The sequence below is a fragment of the Balaenoptera ricei genome, chromosome 8 (assembly GCF_028023285.1).
Source record: "Balaenoptera ricei isolate mBalRic1 chromosome 8, mBalRic1.hap2, whole genome shotgun sequence".
NCBI lineage: Eukaryota > Metazoa > Chordata > Mammalia > Artiodactyla > Balaenopteridae > Balaenoptera > Balaenoptera ricei.
Genome location: NC_082646.1, coordinates 76,551,199 through 76,574,445, shown reverse-complemented (window position 1 = coordinate 76,574,445; position 23,247 = coordinate 76,551,199). Strand labels below are relative to the sequence as shown.

General features: G+C 45.3%; 1 protein-coding gene across 13 annotated transcripts in view; it reads right to left on the bottom strand.

Annotated features, from left to right (window-relative positions):
• The window catches only part of NAV2 (neuron navigator 2), a 411,390-nt gene that overhangs the window by 203,166 nt on the left and 184,977 nt on the right, over positions 1 to 23,247 (bottom strand). For all 13 annotated transcript variants that reach the window (XR_009504671.1, XM_059931256.1, XM_059931258.1 and 10 more), the window contains one exon: positions 23,037 to 23,203. Coding sequence is in view for 12 of the 13 variants with exons in the window: in XM_059931256.1 (XP_059787239.1) it covers positions 23,037 to 23,203 (167 nt within the window). In the remaining variant the exon portion in view is untranslated. The remainder of the gene's footprint in view (positions 1 to 23,036; positions 23,204 to 23,247) is intronic.

Genomic DNA, 23,247 nt, shown 5'->3' with positions numbered 1-23,247 from the left:
CAGAGATCAACTGTTTGGCATACGAAAGGAAGAGGGAGAAGAGGAGAACTGAACAATACAGTAGGAAGCTGGAGTCTTAAAAACAAAACAAAATGTGCTCACTGAGAAATTCTCAGTGTCAGGGAAGCTGAAGGACTTTTAAGAACAGGAACCTCCAATATTCAATTTGAAGGTGTTCGTATTGCAACACTGTAACCCCTCCATGGCCTTAAACTTTCAGGAAAAATCTACGCTCAAAGCCTTATGTCACTCTTTTGAGGACAGAAGGAGGTGGGGCAGTTCCAGTGCCAAGAGAGGGATACTGCACATAGGATGGGAAGCGCCATGATCTACAGGCTCGAGTATCTCAACAAAACAGGAACTAGGAACAAATACTACTGACCAACAGTAATGTAACCCCACCTTCACCCCAACAAAACAAAATCAGTAAAACATAACACTTCCAGAAAGACTCTGGGTCTTCCTCCACCTGTGAGTTGGCAGATCAATTTCATCTGAATCTCTGTGGTAGACTAGTGAATATCTAACAACCCTGAAGAAGACCAAAAAAGTTCTGATTTACAGTGTGTGCCGATTTCTGTGGTGTAAATACTCCCGCCATGGCAGCTATCTAGCTATTGACATGACATCAACAGTCTTCTGAGAGTCCTAAAAATTTTTAAGTTGGCTCTCATGAGCTGGTACAAGCTGGCTGATCATGTCCACAGCTGGCGTCTAGGTTAATGGCAGTTCCCATGGATGCAGTCCTTGTTTTGGCTTTGACAAGAGAAAGTGCTATCCAGAGCATTATTAGCTTCTGGAGACCAGGCAATACCTATAGGAGGGTAAGGAAGGCCGAGGGACAAGAAAGGCACAGAGGCAGGCACCATGCGTCAGGGAGCCATCATGTAATCAACGTACATTAGAGCTGAAAGGAAGCACTCAGTCAGCTGGTATGATGCCCTTTTTTAACGAGGAGAAACCCAGGGCCCAGAGAGCACGATTAACTGCTCAAGGTCACTCTTTGAATTAGTAGCCGACCTGGAACTGGAGCTGGGGCTGCCTGCCTCCCTCTCCTCTGTGCCTCAAAGTTCTCCTTTCAGGGAGAGGAAGGCCTGAACTTGGCTTGCAGCTGGGCAGGGGCACACACGGGCAGCTCTGGCTAAGTTTTTTTTTTTTTTTTTAATATAACTGAGTTTATTTTTTTATTTTTTTTATTTTTATTTATTTATTTTTGGCTGTGTTGGGTCTTCGTTTCTGTGCGAGGGCTTTCTCTAGTTGGGGCAAGTGGGGGCCACTCTTCATCGCGGTGCGCGGGCCTCTCACTATTGCAGCCTCTCTTGTTGCGGAGCACAGGCTCCAGACGCGCAGGCTCAGTAATTGTGGCTCACGGGCCCAGTTGCTCCGCGGCATGTGGGATCTTCCCAGACCAGGGCTCGAACCCGTGTCCCCTGCATTGGCAGGCAGATTCTCAACCACTGCGCCACCAGGGAAGCCCTCTGGCTAAGTTTTTACATTTTACTAGCTTACCATTTGGAGAACTTCTGACTCTCTCTGTATGAAGAGGAGGAGCTCTGTCAGGGATTTGGGTGAGCTTAAGAAAGCCCGCCAGAGATCCAGCTGACAAGAAGGAACGACCCAACTGGGGTGGCCAGCAGCAAAAGAATGAGCGGACAGATTTCTCCAAGAATGTCCAAGGATGTGGGCGGAAGCAGAGGGCGGATGGGATCTTCCCAACTGTAAAAGGATCCCCCATTCCCATGCTGATCAGCAGGAAATAGGAGAGGCAGAAGAGGGAGGTCCTTTTATGTTCTTAATACATCTCCAAACACAAAAACCTAAAATGTACCAGGCAATGTCACTCTCTCATTGAAAAGAAGATCAAATTAGGCATCGTAAATGTTTTTCAAATGATTTCTGGCCTGGTTATGTTACAGAAAACAGGGCAGGGTGATTCAAACCTGCTGTCAATACAGAGTGAAGGAGAGAAAAATGCCAGCTATTCCGCAGCTGTCCGGCCGGGATCCTGGAGGAACTGCTTTCATGACAACTCTGATGCACAGAAACAAGCCAACTTCCAGAGCAGGAGTTAAACCAAATAAACCTGAAGCATATCAATTTAGGAGGAGAGTCTTAAAATAGCAGCCAGGAATGCATGGGTTCCCTTCCACAACTCAGATTACATGCCCTGTCCCTGTCTTAAATAAAACTATGCACTCAAAGTGTCTGTTTCATCTAGTTTCCCTCTGAGATGCCAATGAATTTTCAGCTCATGGAAGCCAGTCTGGAGGCAAACATGCTGGGTGAGCAAATGTACAAAGTGATACTCCTTGGAAAGGCAGGCAGGGTACGGAGAGAAGTCAGACACAGTCTGGGTCCCTAGGAAACTATCCTAGGATTAGGGAATGACACACCCACAGGGTCATGTTCCCAAGGGTGAAGATTTCCAGCTAAACTAATAGGATGGTCTTCATGAAGATGGGCGTTTAAAATGGACTCTCCAGAAAGGGAACCCTCCTACCTACACTGTTCGTGGGAATGTAAACTGATGCAGCCACTATGGAAAACAGTATGGAGGTTCCTTAGAAAACTAAAAATAGAGCTACGATATGATGCAGCAATCCCACTCCTGGCCATATATCTGGGAAAGATGAAAACTCTAATTTGAAAAGATACATGCACCCCAATATTCATAGCAGCATTATTTACAGTAACCAAGACATGGATGCAAAGTGTCCATTGACAGATGAATGGATAAAGAAGATGTAGCGTGTGTGTGCGTGTGTGTGCGTGTATATATATATACACACACACACACACACACATACACACACACATATACATACAATGGAATATTACTCAGTCATAAAAAAGAATGAAATATTGCCATTGGCAGCAACATAGATAGACCTAGAGAATACCACACTAAGTGAAGTAAGTCATATAGTGAAAAACAAATATTATATGATGTCACTTATATGTGGAATCTAAAAAATAATACAAATAAATTTATTTACAAAACAGAAACCAACTCACAGACATAGAAAACAAACTTATGGTTACCAAAGGGGAAGGGGGGGACAAATTAGGAGTATGGGATGAACAGATACACATTACTATACAGAAAATAAACAACAAGGTCGTACTGTATAGTGTAGGGAACTATATTCAATATCTTGCAATAACCTATACTGGAAAAGAATCTGAAAAATATATATATATTTATACATCTGAATCACTTTGTCATACACCTGAAAGTAACACAATATTGTAAATCAACTATACTTCAATAAAAAAAGATAAATAACTCTGCAGGAGGCAGTAGTTTATGTAATAAATATCTCTTCTGTGCTAGGTCAAAGGAACACAAAGATCAACAGTGACCCATTTCATACCCAAAATACTACATTTAAACATATTTTTTCTGCTTCACTTAACATCTTGGTAGCCAGCAGTACAGACATTAAAGTCCAGTTGTGTTTAAGTAGAATGTAAAGATCTGCCCCATGCTGTGGGTGTTTGAAAGCAGAACAGCCTTTTTCAAGAGATACAGAAATGCACGAGAATCACTTTTTTGCAAAGAGGCCAAAATGTCCTCGAGTCCAAATATAAATTCCGCTCCTACTTTCTCTATCTCAAAAACATTGGCCTTAGCTCATCTTGCTTTTGATAGTTCCCTAATCTTTATTTAATGAGATAAAGTTAAAGAACTACTACCAAACATAGGCATTTTGCTTAGAAATTAGAATGTAAGCACCAAAAGAAGTTACTCGGCTGAGATCTAACTGAGCAGAAATTCACTGATGAAATCCCTGCAACCCATCATCGCACCCATCAGGATCGCCCCAGCGGCTGCATAAGTCATCACGTGTGTTCACAGACACTGAAACTTACTGGGATTTAGCCGGCCCAGGACTTCATCACCACCCAGCTCCATCAGGTCCCTGTGTCCACAAATAAAACTATCACTGGACCATGATGTGCTTTCTCTTTTACTGAAAGCCCATCAGGTTAGCAAAGCTCCTTGGGCAGCTCTGCCCCCAGGCTGGGATTGCTCAAGCCATGATGTTCCAAAAATTGATTTCTGCTCTGACCGGCCCATGGAGGTACACTAGGTCATTAAAAGGATTCTAGTACTAATTCCAGTGTGTGTGCATGCATGCATGCGTGTGTGTGTGTGTGCGTGTGCGTGTGTGTCTGTGTGTTGGGGGGATTCCCCACACCTCCCAGCAATTCTCTGACACCAGCTGGGTGTCCTCCAATCCAACTCAATTCTAACATTATTTACCTGGAGTTAGTGTCAGATTCCACAGGTTAAGGGTTTAATCCCACAAGACTGCTTCCCACCCCCAACCCTCTACCAACACTCAAACATCAGTCAGAAGCCTGCATTTCTGACTGACCAGATAGACTGAAGGTACCCACAATGTCCTCCTTGGATTCGACTAATTTGCTACAGCAGCTCACAGAACTCTTAAGAGAAATATTTTACTTACCAGATCACTGGTTTATTATAAAAGGATATAACTCAGGAACAGCCAGATGGAAGAGATGCCTCGGACTAGGTACCGGGAAAGGACCAGGAGCTCCCATGACCTCCATCCTCCCCACACCTCCATATGGTTACCGACACGGAAGCTATCCAAACCCTGTCCTGTTGGGTTTTTATGGAGGCTTCATTACAGAGGCATGACTGATTAAATCCTTGGCCATTGGTGCTTGACATCAATCTCTTCCCCGGAGGTCAAGGTGTGGGACTGAAAGTTACAACCCTCTAATCACAAGGTTGGCTCCACTGGCCACCAGCCCCCATGCTTAGGTGCAGTCCAAAGTCACCTCACTAACAGAATAAAAGACACCTTTACCACTCCTATAGCTTAGAAAATTCCAAGGATTTTAGGAGCTCTGTGCCAAAAATGGGGATGAAAACCAAATAAATATTTCTTATCACAAATCACAATATCACAGTCGCCCCCTGTCCAAGGCCAATTTGGAATTGTCCAAGAGATCTCAGAGTAAGAAGATTGCCCAGAACACTAAACAGATTCAGGAAACCTGGGTTCTGATCCCGTTTCGGCCACCGTCTGTTCTTTCAACAAAGATTTATTGAACGTGAGGCATGTTCCCTGCCTACATAGAACTTAAGAGTGTAGCACTGATTTGCTGGGTAGACTTGACAAGGTCACTTTGCCTGCTTCAGACAGACACGTGCAAGAAAGCTCTCAACTTCTGTTCCCTTCATCCTGCCATGCTCTCCCTCACCGTCCCCGCCCCCCCCCCCCTTCTTCCGCAAGCTGTTCCCTCGGCCTAGAATACTCTCTCCTTCTATGTAGTTAATTTACCACTCAACTGGCATTTGCTGGTTTTGGTCATAGCTGCATCTCCAGTAATTTGCACAGAACCTGACACAAAAAAGGGGCTTAATGATTGGTGAGTTTAGTCAAAGCGAGCTTGTATGACAGCAGGATGGTTAAAAAGCAAAACACCAGCTTTGAAATCATGCAGATCCTAGTTCAAATCTCCACTCTGGCCCTTGCTGGCGGCGTGATGTAGGCAACTTATTTCACCACTCTGAGCCTCCGTGTCTGCATCTGTGAAATGGATCAGATACTACTGACATTCCCTGGTAGTGGTGTGAGGGACTGAACAAGGCTATGCATGCAAAGTGCCTGAAACACCTCTAGGCCAGTAAGAAAACCTGAATAACTAGCAGCTCACCACGACCGTTATCTTCATTACTACTGTTACGAGGTCCTTTTCTGTTCACGGCCCACCACCCCATCTACACTAACAGCAGGCCCTACAGTTATTTATAAGGCAGGCTTTTGTAACAGCTGCTTGCTGGCACACATGTAAGGCTTTCTGACAGCAATGAAGAGGAGGAGGAGGAGGATGACAATTACTTCCTCTCACGTCACTGATTTTGGACCCTTTGACAGGTTTGTTTTACAAAAGCCCACATGAGAAGTGGGAGAATAAAAAGACCAGCTCAAGCCTGCTCCTGAAGAAATGGACTTCCCAGAAACTCCTCAGGATCCCCTAACCACAAACCACGGAAAGCTGCACAACATTTTACAACCAGGAATCTCTCCTTTGCCTGCCAGGAATCTATGCTCGCCAAGGGTATGGAAACCTGTTTCTGTGCATTAGATCAAATGACAACTCAAAGTTACAATCTGCTTTTATCTGGATCAAAGGCAAAAAGATAAATATCTCAGCCATTACTTAAAATTCCTAGTCCGGCACCAAAGGCTTTCTACACTGTGGTTCCAGAGGGAATGGACAGAGCAGGGCACTCTGTTACCTGCCTCAAAGCTCTGCTTACTGCCTGGGGCTCTCCTGGAACTGGGGGAGCTTCTGGAATTGGGTTCCTAGAAAAAGGGGGCTCATTCTCTATCCCAGGGATCAGCCCATCTGAATTGGATTAAAGTTAAATAGATACAGGGAAAGGAGGACTGGGAATTCTTTTCTGCATTACCCTTGTGGCAAAGGCAATGCCCTTATTTTATTGAGGGTAAACTGAGGCCCAGGAAGGGGGAGGCACGTAACCAAACACCACTGAGCAGGAACAGAACTGCGGTCAGAGCATCTACTCAAATATGGCAGGAAAGGAAGCCATTTTTTAAAAACCACTTTATAGAGATATAATTCATGATCATAATATTCACCCATTCAAAGTGTATAATTCACTGGTTTTTAGTATACTTATGAAGTTGTGCAACTATCATCACAACCTAATTAAAACATTTTATTACAGCAAAAAAAACTCTGAAGCTATTAGCAGTCACTCCCCATGCCCCTCTGTATGCCTTCACCCTGACCCTTAGCCCTGGCAACCACAAATCTACTTTGTGTTGCTATCGATTTGCCTACTCTGGACATTTCATATAAATGGAATCATACAATGGTCTTCTGTGACCAGGAAGCCATTTTTTCATGATGGACTTTAGCAGCAGACCCTCTGGTTGCTCCCTGAACTACTATCCAGAGATGTGCTGTCCCATACTGTAGCCACTCGCCACATGTGGCCATTTAAATGTTTCACATTGAATATACTAAAACTTCAGTTCCTCACTGTCACCAGCCACATTTCAAGTGCTTAACAGCCCCATGTAGCTAGTGGTTATCACATTAGACAGCACAGATGTGAAACACCACCGTCACTGCAGAAAGTTCTATTGGACAGCACTGACCCGGAGGATACAGAGGCATTTGCTCCTTAACTACAAACCCACTCTCTCTAAAATGGCTGCTCTTCCTGGTGTTGTAAAGTTACCTTTGCAGATGAAGAGTGAAGGTGAGAAAGAGCTAAGGGAAGGGGGAGGGGGAGGAGGAGGGGGAAGAGGAGGGGGAGGAGGGGGAGGGGGGAGGGGAGGAGGAGGAGGGAGAGGAGGGGGAGGAGGAGGAGGGAGAGGAGGGGGAGGAGAGGAGGGGGAGGGGAGGGGAGGACGGGGGGAGGGGTGGGTCAGGAAGAGCCAACCTCCTCCTCCCACCCTTCCCGCCCCCAGCTCAGTGTTATGCTGGGTGCCCAGGGAGCTCCCCTGGCCAGGACCCAGACCTGAAAAGCTCTCTGTTTAGTGAAGTTCATCCAAAAGGCAGATATGCCAAAGCCTTTGGAAGCACTTCAAGGAATCCGGCCTCTACCTCAGCTGTTTGATGATTTCTGAAGCGTTTCAGGCCAGAAGGTGATCTGAGGGACTCCTTAATGAGAGTGAACAGTCCTGATAAGTTTCCGGCCAGCAGTGGCTACTTTGGTTGCCAAGACATGACCACTAAGGCTGATGGACACCCCAAGGCCAGAGCCATGGCATCTTGGCATGCCCAGACAGAAGGGAGCCCAGGCTCTGCATTCCACCCCTTTCCTTGGGCTGTTCACTAGTTCAGCTACAATGTCTTTCCTCTTATTGTCGAAAGATCCTTCAGTCACTGGCTCCCAGGAGCAGGGCAGCAGGTTATTTCAAATTGCGGTTTTGGATGCATTAAGATGATCAGAGAGCCCAGACTGAAGGATGATGGACAAACTAAAGGAAATACAGAATCACATTTAGAAAAAAATCCTATCCTAATCCAAGGGTGCTTTGTTCCAAAACACTGCAAAAATCATCCGTCATGACCTTTTAAAGTTGTTTTAGAGGAGCATTGTTAAGTTGGCTAATGTCCTCTGTTTAAAACTCTGCTGGAAGATATATCTTCTTTCTTCTTCTTTAGCAGCCAATTTATTTAAAAAAAAAAAAAAGACAACCTAATGAATGCTTCATCCAGTGTGCCTGCTTGTCTAAATCAATACTTTTGTCTTGAATTTCCCCTCCCTCAATGAGTGGCAGTGGGGGCATTTCAAGAATCAATAGGTTACATTTCTAAGACACCAGGAGCAAAAGAGAACCAGATGGATATTCACCAAGCTATGACAAGAGTTCATTTGCTAATAAGCTGTTCTTTCAGGGAAGGGCACCCTGTGTTTCTTGGTCCCTTGGTTTTCAAAAACATCCTGCACCACGGAGATGTAGCTAAGCAGGAAGAGGCAGTTCCATGGGTGCTTTAGACTTCTGACCCTAAGCAACAGACCGGGCGTAGAGAACTAGCTCTCTGGGGTTCTCTGTTCAGCTGCTGTGGTTATTCTGCCCCTTGCAGTCATTTCTGGCTTCGTACATTCATGAATTCACACATTCAATAAACTTCACATCCATAATTCAGGGTATTTTTTTCCCCCATGTTTCATCTCATGTAATCCTCCCAATAACTTTGCAGTTGGTGCCATTCTCAATTCCATTTTAGAGTTGAGGAACTGGAAGTTCAGAGATGTTAAAGAAGTCATCAAAGTCACACAGCCATCAGGTGGAGTTGCTAGGGTCAGACCCCTGATGTCCTGCAATCCCAGGCTGGCATTCAGGCCATCTTCATTACATGACAACTTGTGCCAGTTGGTATGGAAAAGAGAAAGCAGGGGAGCAAGGGGATCTGAAGACCAAGGATCCCAGAGGCCCAAGAACAGGCTTAGGCAGAGCCAGACCTGTTTTGCAGGCTGCTGTTTTCATGGGTAGTTCCTACCTTGGCCAAAGGGGGTCTCATAAAGCAAGCGGGGCTTGTGCCCTGCAATGAATGGCTTGCGTCTGCTGGTCAGAGAGAACTTCTGTGGGACTGAATAACCAAGGATGCTTCAGCCACTCTCCCCACTGAGAGTTCTCAGAGCTACATGCCCCCAGCTCCCCTTTAATGAGCTCAGAGGATTCTCATTTTCATGTGATTGCAGTGCTAATGCACTGTTACCTCAACAAGTGAAATCAATCCATATATATATATATACTGGATCCAACTTACACAGTGTGGAGATGGATTGCAAAAACAGTCTTAGATCTCCACCCCTCTCTGGATCCTGCAGGCTTTGCAGTGTGACTTCGCAACACCTCCCTCCTTCACGCATCTGGGCGGGCCGTGTGACTTGCTTTGGCCAACACAATGAGGCAGAAGAGAACCGATGTCACTTTTCAGAGCTTAGGTGTTAAAGGGCCTTGCACACGTCAACCCTGTCTCAGAACTTGTCCATCACCATAAGAACAGCATGGACTAGCCTGCTGGAGAACGAAAGACCAGGTTGAGAAAGCTGGTTTGGCTCAGCCGAGGCCAGTGCAGATCAGCCGGCATCCTACACACCACCCAGACGGCCTCAGATGTGTGAGCCAGCCCCACCGGGATTACCGGAGCCTGGCACGCCTCAGCAGAGCTGCCCTGTCCTCCTACAGGCTTGTGAGAAATAATAAATGGCTATTATCTGAAACCAGAACTTTTAGGGCCTGAGGAGACAGGAGTCTCCTTCGGTCAGAACCTGCTTCACCAACCTTATCAAGGCTGAAGTCCAGAAAAAGGTTTCCTCCCACAAGTTCTACTATTATTTACTATTACCTAGGCAGTAGGTAACAGGCTTGAAGATGCTCCGGGGGAAATAATCAAACCCTCTGACGGAGGGTTTGAGACCAAAATGGCTCAAAACTTGGCTAAAAGAGTGAAAGCTTGGAGTCAGGTGATCTGGATTAGCCTCCTCGCCCTAGCACATGAGTCCTATTGTGGAAAAGTCACTCCGCCCCCCACAGGTACTCACTGGTATTAACTGGAGACCAGGTGAATTTAATATCAGGCCAAGTAATCCTGGCTCGCTAAGGAGGTTTATCACCGAAGGGCCAGAGCCTCATTCATACATGAACAATAGGACAGAATGAGTCTCAGGTGTGCAGAAACCTTTACAGACAGGGCCCAGAGACTCTTTCCTAGAAGGAAGACTCTCTCCCCCTGGTTTTCCCTAATGAATGCTGCCCCCTACAGCACATATGTGAAATAGACTTTAAAAAATAATTCTGTATGGATACCTGCCTGAAGATGCTTGTATCTGGCTCTTCTCAGGAGAGGGCAAGAAAATGAGTCCAATGTTAAAATGGTTGAAAGCAAGCACGAGTAACTTCTCACTCAGTGGCCATGGCTATTTCCGTGTGGCAGGGGTCCTCGCCTGTGGCCTCTCTGATGGCCTCAGAGCATGAGTTTGGCAAGTTCCAGACAACTTATCTGAAGTTAAGGGAGAAATCTTCCCCGAGGATGTGAATGGAGTAAAGGAAGTCATTGCAAACTGCACACAGGCTGCTTTCTGCATGAAATGCAACTTTCATTCAGTAATGAACCCTAGAGGGTAAGCAGCATGAAGAATAAAGCACATTGTTGGAATGAAGACCTTCAAAGGAACCAATCCAAAGGTGGGGCTTTGGGAACTGCCACAAACTGTGGGGAAGAATGTGTCATTACCAGGCCTTTCCAGGACCTACTAAAATCACACCAACTTTACCCTTTGCCTGGGATAATCAAATCCTATATTTGCAAGGGATCTTACAGAATATCTGTTCCAATCTACCTACTGATGCAAGAAAACTCCCCTCTAGTAACCTCAGTGAGTGACGATCTAGCCTTTGTATCCGTTCCTCTGGAGTCAGGGAACTCCCTACACCCAAGACAGCCTACTCAACTGTGAGAAGACAAATGTGAAAGAGTTCTTTTTCCTTTTTTAAAATGAAGCTAAAGTTTGCATCCTTGTAATTTTTTAGTTCTGCCCTCTATGGCTAGCGGGAGAAAAAAAGCTGGCCCAGGATATAGACTTTCATTTCTAAAAGGAAACTGGTCTCTCTCCATAAAACTGTTTCTTAAAACATCTTTTGTGTCTAACCACTGGGTGGGAGAATGGATGTGCTGAGCAAAGCAGACCTCTGCCAACTTCTCTCTGGGTCTCACACCCTGATGGGCTCCTACCTAATCCAGAGAATTCGGTTCATCCCTCCTTTATTCTCACTCATAGCACCTAATCTTCTTCTCAAGAGCAGGTATCACACAGTGTAACGAGATTACTTGTGTTGTGTGTAATAGCTGTCTCTTCCACTAGACTGTAAGTTCTATGAGGGCAGGGATCATGACCTGCCTTTTCACTTTTGAAGTTTCAGTGACTACCATGATGCCTGAGACAGAGGAGGTTCCCAATGGCGTGTGAATAGATGAAAGATTGAGTTCCAAGTATGTGAATATGCAGCCTAATGAGAAGAGAGAGACTCATCTACTGCACACTGTACAGTCTGGTTGGAATTACCTGCCTTTTAAAAATGGAGTCAAATCTAGCATAACTTTTCTTGCAGCAAAAATCCACTAGTGCCTTCAGAGATCCTTATGCTTAGGGCTAATCCTGATTCTTGAATCCACCGGCTGGTGGCCTGCTGAAGGGAGAGAGTGGACAGCCTCGTGAAGACCGATTTCAGCTCAGGCCTGCTGTCAATTCCTCGCCACTGGAGAGCGCGCTTCTCCACCTTCCCACGTGAACAGGGTCACACCGACAGCGTGGGTTTTATTTATTCAGTCCTCATACATTCTCCTAAGTTGTGGAAACAAATGTGGGAAAGCTCTGCCTGGAAGAAAACGCTGGGACAGTCTGGAGTCATTATCCTCCCAGTGTGCCCTGAGGATGCCAGCCCGCAAACCAAGGCTCTACTCGGATACGATACAAAACCTGGGCAGTAGGGGGAAGCAGAGACTCACTGTCCTGGACTGTTCCGAGCCAAAGGACTTTTTTTTTTTTTTTTTTTCCTATCTTTGCTTTACCCAAGGTGAGTTATTACAGGTCACTGATTCCCTACTCCTCTCCACGTTTCGTAAGAATGCTCTGGGGCTTCCCTGGTGGCGCAGCGGTTGTGAATCTGCCTGCTAATGCAGGGGACGCGGGTTCAAGCCCTGGTCTGGGAAGATCCCACATGCCACGGAGCAACTAGGCCCGTGAGCCACAACTACTGAGCCTGCGCGTCTGGAGCCTGTGCTCCGCAACGGGAGAGGCCGCGATACTGAGAGGCCCGCACACCGCGATGAAGAGTGGCCCCCACTTGCCGCAACTAGAGAAAGCCCTAGCACAGAAATGAAGACCCAACATAACAACCAATCAATCAATAAATCTTTAAAAAAAAAAAAAAAAAAATGCTCTGATTCTCCCATCTTGAAACAGGCAGAGGGAGCATCAGGTGTGGAGAGGCCTTCTTTACCTTTGCTCTAATGAAGGAAGTAGGCCAGGCCGCTGATTTCCATCAGCAGCTAATAACTGTCGAATCTCCACAAAGTTTGGGGAACCTTGCCAATCCCATGAATCAACACAACTGTCACTAAGAAATCATGGCAGGAGCTCCCAGGACACTAAGAATGTAAATTGTGCCCACAATGCCTTGGCATAAACCACTGTGCAGCATGACCATTTATCTCCATGGTGTGACACCTACCAAAGGCCCATGCGGCAGTCTCACCACAATGAAGATGGATTATGACCATTATCTTGGAGACAAATATTCTCAGCGTGACCCCTCATCTGACACCCTCAACAGAAGATGGTTCCCCGACACATGGGATATGTGTTGGTTATCCTAATGAAATGCACAGACTCAGAAGCTTGCAGAAGGCAAGCTGTAGCTGAGAAACAGGCATTTTATCTGTTAGGTTCATTTATGCCTGAGGATGCCACGTCCTTAGCACAGAGGCAACCACACACGTGTTCACGAGAAACTCCTCATCGAGTTGGTGAGCTACACGGAGCTCTCAAGCTTTATTGTTCAGGAACTCTCCCTGTTCTGACCAGCATTCTCTTCTTGTACTTTTCATTGTGAATAGGGGCCACGTGCGCTCATAGAAAAGTTAATCTCAATTATCCCCACACATATTGTATTTATCTTCTCATGCTAATACACACTGTCAAATACCTAACTTGGAGAAGGAAAATATTTTTTTTCCAGAAAAGAACATCTAAACGAACAACTAAACTAAGACCTGACTGCAGATGACACCTGGATAAAAATGACTAGGGGAGCCCCCAGAAACATAAACACTTTCCCCTACCAATGATCCTTGAAATTAAATTGAATTCGTGTACGTGTGACGCTTTGCACATAGAAGATGGAAGCAAAAGAAACGCTGAGATTTATCACCTGAAAATCAGATGAACATCAACTGGTCATTTTCGGTTCCTGACACAAGACTAATCAAACAGATATTTCATCTTCCTAAATGATCTCTTTTCTTTCTTTTTCTTGACTCTTTCATCCTGTTACAAAAAGCCAGGTTTAGTGTATTTTCGAGAAAGGATATACAGCAGAACCATGAGGTCCCGCATGGCTTTGAAACACATCCCTATTTAGAGAAAAGCAAACATGGTTATATCCCTCTTACTCTTCTCCCTGAAAAAGGATGGCTTTAGCATTGAAGGTTGTTAGTGTCACACATTAGAGGGAGTGATACGTCTCCTCCTCTGAAGGCTCTTCTGAATTACACAGTAGATCAAAACAATGGCTCCCAAAGGTGGCCAGAGAGAGTTCTTTCACCTTCATGTTTGACTTTAGTTTAATGCTAGAGGTTAAGGACAAAGGCTACGCCGGAGCATGGGAAGGAAGGATCATCACAGAGGCTCCCCTCCAGGCAGCTCTGCCAATGCTCACCCTTCCTCTGAACAGGAGATTGCTCTTCCACTCATAAAGTAACACCAAGCTCTCCAAGTGCAGGGAGAGAAAGAGCCAGAAGATGACTCTTCAAACAGGGAAAGGGCAAGCTGACTTCCCCCTCAGACCACCTCCTTGCAAAGTATTCCCTCCGCTACCCTATCTAGATCCCACAGGGACAATTCTCTTTTTTATATTTCCAACCTAAGTGTGGGATCCAAATCCATTTCCTTATTTTCTATTAGCTCAACTGAAACAAGGTAGCATTGAGTCATTTTTTTTTTTAATTAAGAATGTCACTAGAGATTAATGAGGCAATAGCAAGAAACCAAAAGATACAAAGACCTATGCAAGTAGCTAAGTCTACCCAGTATAAGCTGCTGACTCTGAGAATAAGTGTAAATGTGTGTACAACAAAATGCATGTAACATGCCAGTGTAAACGGTTTCCCACGCGTTGAGCTCCTGCTATATGCCAGGCATTAGTTTGGGCGTCTTAACACGTTTATCTCCAGTCCCCATAACAACATGCTACAAAGTAGTTGCTGAGAGTTGAAGGGCAATTAGAAGGTAGCATGCTCTTTCAAAGGGGAGCAAGAAGTCCTCCTAGGAGAGGCGTTCTCAAACTTCAGTGTTGTAAGAACGATAAGGGTGTAAAATGTAGACTTTCAGACTCTGACTCAGAAATCTGAATTAGGAGGACGTTTGTAAAGCTTCGGGATTTCTGTTTTTAGCAATTACCTCAAAGGATGCTGGTGTAGGTGGCCCATTCATCATACCTTGAGAAACGACAGTCTAGAGTCTTGAATTCACCGTGCCACCAGACCACAGGACGTGAGCTGTGTGCTTCAGAGCTAACAGAGAGCTACCATGTGGGACCTGTTCTCTCTTCCATCACACAGGGGTAATTTACAGATGCTATGTCGGAGTGGAAAAATGTTACTGTGGAGGCACTATTTTGGGGAGAGATGCCATGTGTTTTAGGACTTTTCATCTCTTCAATTAGACGTCAGTAATTTGTTTAGAACAAGAGGGAACCAGGGTGCAAAATGCAAACGAGAAAAATGAAACCTGCCTTTACTGCAGGAGCCACAACCCCCAGTCCCCAACCTGTAAAAGGGCACCACTAACAGACAGCAAACAACCGGACTACACAAGATTTAGAAAGGTCAGATGTAGCAACTGTTTCAAGCTGTGCAAATGACACCCACGTTGTCAGTCAACGTCAGCTACTAGGAAACAAGTCATACCCTTCACAGAAATGTCTTCAACCGACAGAGGTGACAACGCCAGGAAATCTGAATTGAGCTCTACAAAAAATGAGAGAAAACACTTCACATCTGACTTTCTCCCATCACTAGGGCTAGAGCGGCCTGTTGCTGCTTCGTAGATAACTGAATCTCTGAGAGGTGAGGTGACTTGCTGTTGGAAAAGGATTAACAAAACCTTTTCCCCTTCTGCATGAGAATTTGACCTTGGGTTAACCTTCTATCTCTGTTCCCCTGGAAACTTGATAAAGATAGAATGTCAGCTATGTTATCAAGCAACACTGCTCATGATAAAATTGACCCTGGATAGTCATAACACATCTGGACGGACAAGAGCTATAAATGAGGGCCTGTTGAGGGCCACCATCATTTTGGGCTCCTCTGAGTGCTGTGACTCTTGTCGATCGGGCCCAAGCCGATCGGTGGGAACCACAGAAGTTTTGCATGTGGAGCTGTTACAAGAGATACTGGCTCCTGTGGGTCACGTGGCTTTTAAGCTACAGAGACTCCTACACCTGCCCCCTGTGGGTCTTGTTCCCTCACACCTGAGCTGTCCCCTGAGGTGGGAGAGGGGAGTGACAGCCCCCCGATGCCGCGTGGACTGCTGTCTATATGCTGTGAGGACCACTCCTATGGAACAGAAACGTCCGCACTGCCCTGCCGACAACCTGTGATTCCCCTCCGTCCCCTGAGGAGTGGAATGGTGCCAGGGGTGGCCTGTGATGGTCCGAGCGTGATTCTGAACACATGCCGCAGTGAGCAGTGCACTTGCCCAAAGCCATGCTCCTGGGATGTGGCAGGGCCAGAACTCAAACTCAGTTGGCTGTCTTCAAGGTAAACATTTTCTCTTTAATTGCAGGGCCCAAACCTTTTCTCCTGAGATAACTGTATTCTGGCCCAAGAGACTGGTGCAACCGGTGTAAACACTTGCCAGACATTCTTTTCGTCTCCAGTGCCACATGAGGTACCTAGGTTTGGAAGCATCTATTTCATCCTGCCTGCCCACCTCGACAGCGGGGTCAGCTGAGTCATTTCTAGATGATTCTCCCAGTGTAGGCAGCTCTTTGCAGGAAACTGCCCTCAGCAGGAAGCCCCTTTTCTTGTCACTTTAGCAAAGCTGTATTGTAACTAACTTTTAAACCAGGCGCCCCTCCCCCCCCCCATGCTCTACTCATCTCCGGCCCAAACACACCTTTCAAATCTTTTGATTACACGATACCTTGCCTAACTTGTCAGTTCTTTCCCTAGATCAAAGAAGTAGAAATGAAGAGTAAGTAATTAACAGACGACGAGATCTCTTCCGTAGCTTCCCCTTCGGTAATCTCCCAAACAAACTGTGTGACCAAACTGTGTGAACAAGATAGCATCTAGAGGAAGATCACGAGGCGTTGACAAGTCTGCCCACAAGCCTGCACACAGGGGGATGGCGACGACTCTGACCCCCTATATCTCAATGATTAACTGAGGTTACTTCCCTGTTTCCCTTTAAAAGCTTTCATGGCCGAGTAGAATCTTTAGAGGTAGTTTTGGGGGACACTGAGTCCACCACCTCCCCAGATTGCCAGCATTCTGGTTAAAGGCATCTTTCCTTTCTATCAACATCTGTGAGAATTGATTTTGTAAGCAGCAAGCAGTGGGACCTGTTCATTTCATTTGATAACACCAGAGACTTCTCTAAATGCAATGATACCCTGGGTTCAAACCTCTAGATGACTTTTTAAGCCCTCAGACAATTATGGCTTCAGGCTGGAGGGTCATGGTGATGTCACACCTGATTCCCAAACCAAGGTGACTGTCACCCATGAGCACAGACGGGTACCCAAGCTCTCCCCTTGCCTGGGGTGACAGCTCTGGAATGGCAGAGGTCCCCTGATGACCAAGGGAGGTCCTATACTGCCACTGAAATGATCTTACAGAAGTTTCCCTCTACAGGCCCTCTGCGGGGCATGAGGTTATTAACACAGTGAACACAACACAGGTCCTCCCAGATTAACAGCTGACCAGAAGAGTGGATGCATCATTCCTTCCCAGCCTTCCCTTCCTCTGCTCTCAGCAAAAATCTTCAGATGGAAATCAGGGCAAATGATATCACCTCTCTGAGGTCCTCCCCAGCCTTCTGGCTAAGCGGATCTTTTTCCTCACCACTTTGAGCACAGCCCTATCACAGGACAAGTGAGCACCGCCCCTCCCCCAAGGCTATCCAGCTCCCAGTTCTCACCGTCTCTACAAACAGCCCAAAGCTGGGCACAAATGGTGACAAAACGAATAAAGGCAAGAAACAACATGAAACAGGTGCACCCCAACCATATTCTCTTCTGCGTGACCTGGACCACTGAATCAATTCCATCTAGTCTAAACTGTAATTTTAGGTCAGCATCTTGATTAACGGCAGAACATGGGCAACTTCTTCGTGCTTCCCTCTCCCAACCACTAAGTCTGATAAAGAACTTGCTTTGCCAACCACTAAGTGACAAGTTTATAGAGATTCTAAATTAATGTTACTCAGATATGACATCGTGCTGAAGGCTGTAAAACCCCGTCTCCAGCCACGTCTGGCTCTCCTCTTCTGCCACAACAGGTAGGAGTGAACAAAGAGGAAGAAAGTGACCCAGAGAATGAACAACCGAGGAAGGAACCCACCAGAAAGCGCTGATGGGGCTCACATTAGGCAAGGCCAAACAGCCAGTGAAAACTTCACAGTGGCTTAGTGCCAGAGGACTTTAGACTCACTTTACAGAAGGGGAAATTGAGGCCTGGAGAAGTGTCTTGAAGGAGGTCATGCCAGGTGGTAGTGAGCTTGATCTCAAACCCAAGTGCTTTTGTACTATGCCACACTCACTAGTTGTGACTCTCAGCAAAGTGTCAATAAAAACAGTCAGTTTTTAGCAAATGATCTTGTTATTTCAGCTTCTTAAAATAATTTGCTTCATTTCTAAGACAAGGTATTTTTTGCCCAAGAGAATGAAAATAAAAGTGTCAAGTGTGGAGAGAAACTAGCCTTCTCACACATTGTTGCTGGGAATTATAAACAGGGATAACCTTTGGGGAGCAAAATTTGGCACTGTTAAAACAACTGTAAAATGTGCATACACTCTTCAATGCAGCAATTCCACTGAAATGGTTGTATACATGCAAAAAAGACCTACAAGGATGTTAATCTCAGTACTATTTATAATATCAAAAAATTAGAAGCAACCTAAATGAAAGTGATTAAAAATATTAAGGTAAATTCATACTATGAAGTACTATGCAACTATTTTGTGAAAGAGAATGACCTATAAAAAGGGCTGTCCACGACTTGTTGATTTTATTTATAAGACTTAAAATGTCATATACGTATGTGTGAGACTGTGTGTATATGTATGAGGCTCCTGTAAGAATTAAATATTACTAATAAAGCACTTCAAATAGTTCCTGCCAAGAGTAAACATTAGGAAAAATTTATCAAAATGTTATAGTATATAAATCAACTATACTTCGATTTAAAAAAAGGGAATATTAAAAAAAACTTTAAAATAACAAACAAAAAATGTGATAGTATATGCATGAAAAAAATATAGAAGAATATAAACTAAGTGGTTAACAGTGGCTTTGTCTGAGAGGTGGGATTATATAGGGTTCTTTTTCTTTTAATAAATTTGTGTTGTTCGAATACTTTAATATAATTATTTTTATATTGAAAATATAGTAAAGATATGCTTTCTACAAAATGAAGAAAACCTTATTATTCAGAAAAGAACATCCCCCATATGCACAGAATTCAGTCTAGGAATACTAAACGTTCCAAATTTGTATGACGGACTAAATACTTTAGACCTGTATTAGATTTCTGGCAGTGTTAACCTGTTCAGAGGATGTAAGTGAGGGAATGGAAGGAAGAGAAAACAGATCATGTCACAAATGCTGAAAAAGAACAGCTATTTCCTCTCCCCTGAAAATCTGTGATTCTGGCCTGGAGCCCTAGAGCCACTCGGAGCCAACAGAGGAAGTGAAGGGCGGCCGCGCGTCCTGGCCATTCCTTGACAGATGTTTCGCAGCCAATCCTGCTGACACATCCTGCAGGCCAGGCAGGGCTCTGCACGGTTGTCGCCTGCAGGAGTGCGAATCCAAGCGCAGACCTAGACCATGGCAGTGATAATGATACAACAAACAACTGGCAGGTTTTCCTAAAGGCTAAGTAAGGCTCTGCAGACTTTCCTCCAAACCTACAAAATCTGAAATCTGAATTTCTAGGAAAACTACCAGGTCGTGTTGCTGTACAGATCATTTCTTGCTGGGTTTTGTGTTATCAACAATGTACTTGGTCACTTTATGGAACAACGCAATGAATTGTGTGAGTCCTGAGGTTTTTTTCTAGCTCTGAAGTACTACCTGTTAGTTTTCTTCTGCTTTACATCTCAGTTGATTGCCCAGTATAATCAGAACTAAATTCAGTGATGATGACAAAAGGGGACTTGTTTCTTTGGGTGTGATTTTAAGAGGAATGCTTTAGTGTTTCCCCACAAAGTATAAAGTGCTCTGGGGTTTTTGAAAAGTTGCCTGTTACAATCTCCTTTTATTCCTCTTAATCCTTTTTAAAAATTGGGACTAGGTGTTGAAATATTTTTGTCATTTATTTTCAGAATAATGAATTTCTCATTGAACTTACTGATGTGATTAGATCAGTTCCTAGGACTGGAATTCTCGGGTCAATGGATCACACAGAAAAGCCTATGAATTGGTTCACCTGAGAATGAAATGCCAGAGCACAATGCAGTCTGGGTCTGACTGACTCACTAGAAAGCTTCAGGGGAGGACAGGCAATGAGATCCTATCACGGACTTGACCTCATGGGAAAGCAGTCCTCACCTCAACTACAGCACCAACCACAATGAACTGCAATTCAAATGCTCACAGTTTCTCTCTCCAAGATTTCTCCAGGTGAAGGATGATATCTTATGCACCCAAGTACCTGTTGTGTCTTTTACATGGCCAGGTGGCTGAGTTATTTCTGTTCCGTCCCCACAAACTATATTTTGCACGCAAGCCGCCTACCTCAGTCTGCAACCAAGGTCAGATTCAAGGGAGAACACAGGGAACATGAAGAAAGGAGGAGGAAATAATGAGTCTCTGAAGGTAAAATCACATGACCCCGTTACTTCAGGATGGTGGAAAAGTATTAGTAAAAAATACTGAGGCCTGGGAATTTCCTGGCGGTCCCGTGGTTAGGACCCAGCGTTTTCACTGCCAGGGCCCGGGTTTGATCCCTGGTCGGGTAACTAAGACCCCACAAGCCACGTGGCTCGGCCAAAATAAATAGATAAATAAAATCTAGGTCTGCCCCAACCTTGCTTTACCTCAGCTCCCCAGGATAGGAGAGGGATAATAAACGCACCTCCCACGCACCTGAACCTCTATCAGTAATTTTTATCACTGTAAATCCTTGCAGGGTTTTGAGCGCATCATAGCTCACACAACATTCTCACGCATATCCCCTCACTTGACACTCCTCACACACATCCCAGGGGACAGGACAGAACCAGAGTTCAAAGCTGGCAGTCGGACCTGGATATGAATTCTAGCACTCAATTAACGTGGAGGGCAAGTTACTAAATCTCATTTAGCCTCATCTTCTTTACCTGTAAAACTGGGGTAATATTTACCTCATGGAATGTTTCTGAAGATCAAGTACAACATAGTGAAAATCAAAGTCCCTAGCAGATGTTACATGCTCAACAAGTAAGTATGATTTCCTTTCCTTCTGACACCGGAGTTTTTCCCTGGGACAATGCCTCTATTAGCATTCACAGCCACCGTCCTTCAGGGGGCCTCCCGCCTGCCTGCTTGAGGCACAAGTGGCAACCCCTGCCCAGGACAGAGGCAGATTGGTGGCTATGCCAGTGCCAGTGGGGAGCCCCTGGCTGGGCTGCCTGAGTGGCCCTATGTCTGTGTGGGCTCTGTGTGGGCCCTGGGTGGTCCAGCCACCAACCCTGCACCTTCCCACATATGTTCCCTCCAAGGGGAACCTTTTCTTTATTTCCTCAATTTTTTGGACATTGGCCTCATACCCGTCCATCAGACTGTTTTATGTCTATTCTCCCCAAAGGACTATGGGACAAGGGCAGGCTTCCCAAACACCTTCTCCTCTCTCCCCACTCCCTCAACCTGCACATCTCGAGCCAGCTCTCAGTGGCAGGGTTTCAAGCATGTCTTTTCCACTTCCAGGAAAAGCACAGTATTAATTGTGGTTCTGGAACCAAAGTGCCTGGGTTCAGTTCCAACTCCATTTCTCACTGTTTCTGGTGTGACCTCGGCGACTACTTAACCTCTCTTAACCTTAGTTTCAACCTTTGTAAATGGGGATAACAACACACTTTGGGGGAATTCAATGAGGCACACAGTAGGTACTCAACAAAATTTAGCTCTTTTCTATATTATGTATATATACATAAACGTATCTGGAAGGATATGCATAGAATGGTTTATAGTGGTATGCTTCAGGGAGCATATAGAGAACTTTTATTTGATAGAAACATACCATTTTACAAGCATTCGTTATTTTTGTAATTTAAACACACTTTTAACGTGAATATACTTGGGTATGGTAAAGAAAAGGAAAGGAGGAGAGGGGAAGGGAGGTGGAAAAAGAAAAGAAGAAGAAAAATGGTCTGCTTGAGGCAGAAGCCAAAGGCTGGATCAGAGTCACGACTGGTTGAGACATTCTGGTTACAGCTTTAGTGCTAGGTGCAGAGTTCCCCATGCCTTGCCAGAGAGAACTTCTGCCATATATATGTCAGCCTTACACAGATTTCCTTCATATTTCCTCCAGTGTTCCAGGTGGGAGTGGGCGTGGGGGGAAGCCCAGCTCCATTGGATTAAGTTATCCTGGGATGGAGAGGTGCAGGCAGGGAGGTTCTGATCTCGTTCATGGTGGGAGAGCTGCCCAGTCCCCTGGAGCACTTTGTGGGGGGCGGGCAGGGGTGTCTCCTGGGTCCCAGGGGAGGAGGGGGTACATCCAGGACAAGCCCTAGGAAGCTTCCACACTACCAGGCAGGAAATGCTTCCAAGGGACCTGGGCATGCCCCCCTAAGAAGTCTAGACCATTTTGCATGGGAGGAATAAGGGAGGGCTCTGTCTATTATTGAAGAATCTTCTGAGCGGTTTCAATTTCCCTATTTCTCCAATGTCTCATGAGATACAGACTGCAGCAAGCAAAGGTTTGTTTTACTACCTTCTGTGCAAGAGTCCCCACAGGGCTACTTACATTTCTCCCCCAACCTAAAAGCTCAGTACTACGCATAGTAAAAAATCATATCCTTTTTTGGTAAGAGCTACATTATCAGAACACCAAGAGGAATGCTGCCTACTCTTTATGTGTAGCCAAGATATTCATTTAGCCAACCCACATTTCGGACTTTTTCAAAGGGTGAAAACCCTCCTTGTTCCTAACTTCCCTCACATCACTTCCGATGGGTAAAAACCTTATCGGCGCACAAAATGCATGCCCCAAGCAGCTTGCATTTCTAGAAAACCACCTCCTGTATAGAGAATGTTCTATGAATGTTTTCAAATTGCAAATGCTATATTGCTTCTGTGTGTCTTCTGGGCTCCACCCAGACAAACACAGCTATTCCTGTTGGCAACTATGAATATGTAATAATGTCCCCACCTTATTAATACCTCTGCTAACAAAGTTCCTGCCAGCCAAGCACGTCCTTGTGACCCGTTCCCATCACTATTTGCAACCCCACACTCACCCAATAGAACTGGATCTGCTATAAAGGAAGATGCCAGAAAGGACCCCCAAGAAGGTGGCTTACCTTTCTCATGGCTGCTTGCTGGTGGGGGTGGGAGTGGGGAGGTGACCGGTTTGGACTTGTCATAGTTGTTAAAGCTCTGGCTCCGTCGGTTGTTAGCAGTGGCTGACCCTCCGCGTGTTTTGGCCTCGTTGCCTGCAGCGGATACCCTCGCGGTAGGACCTGGAAGTCTAAAATGCAAAAGCAACAGAGTAATGGCTTCAGTCTCAGGAGA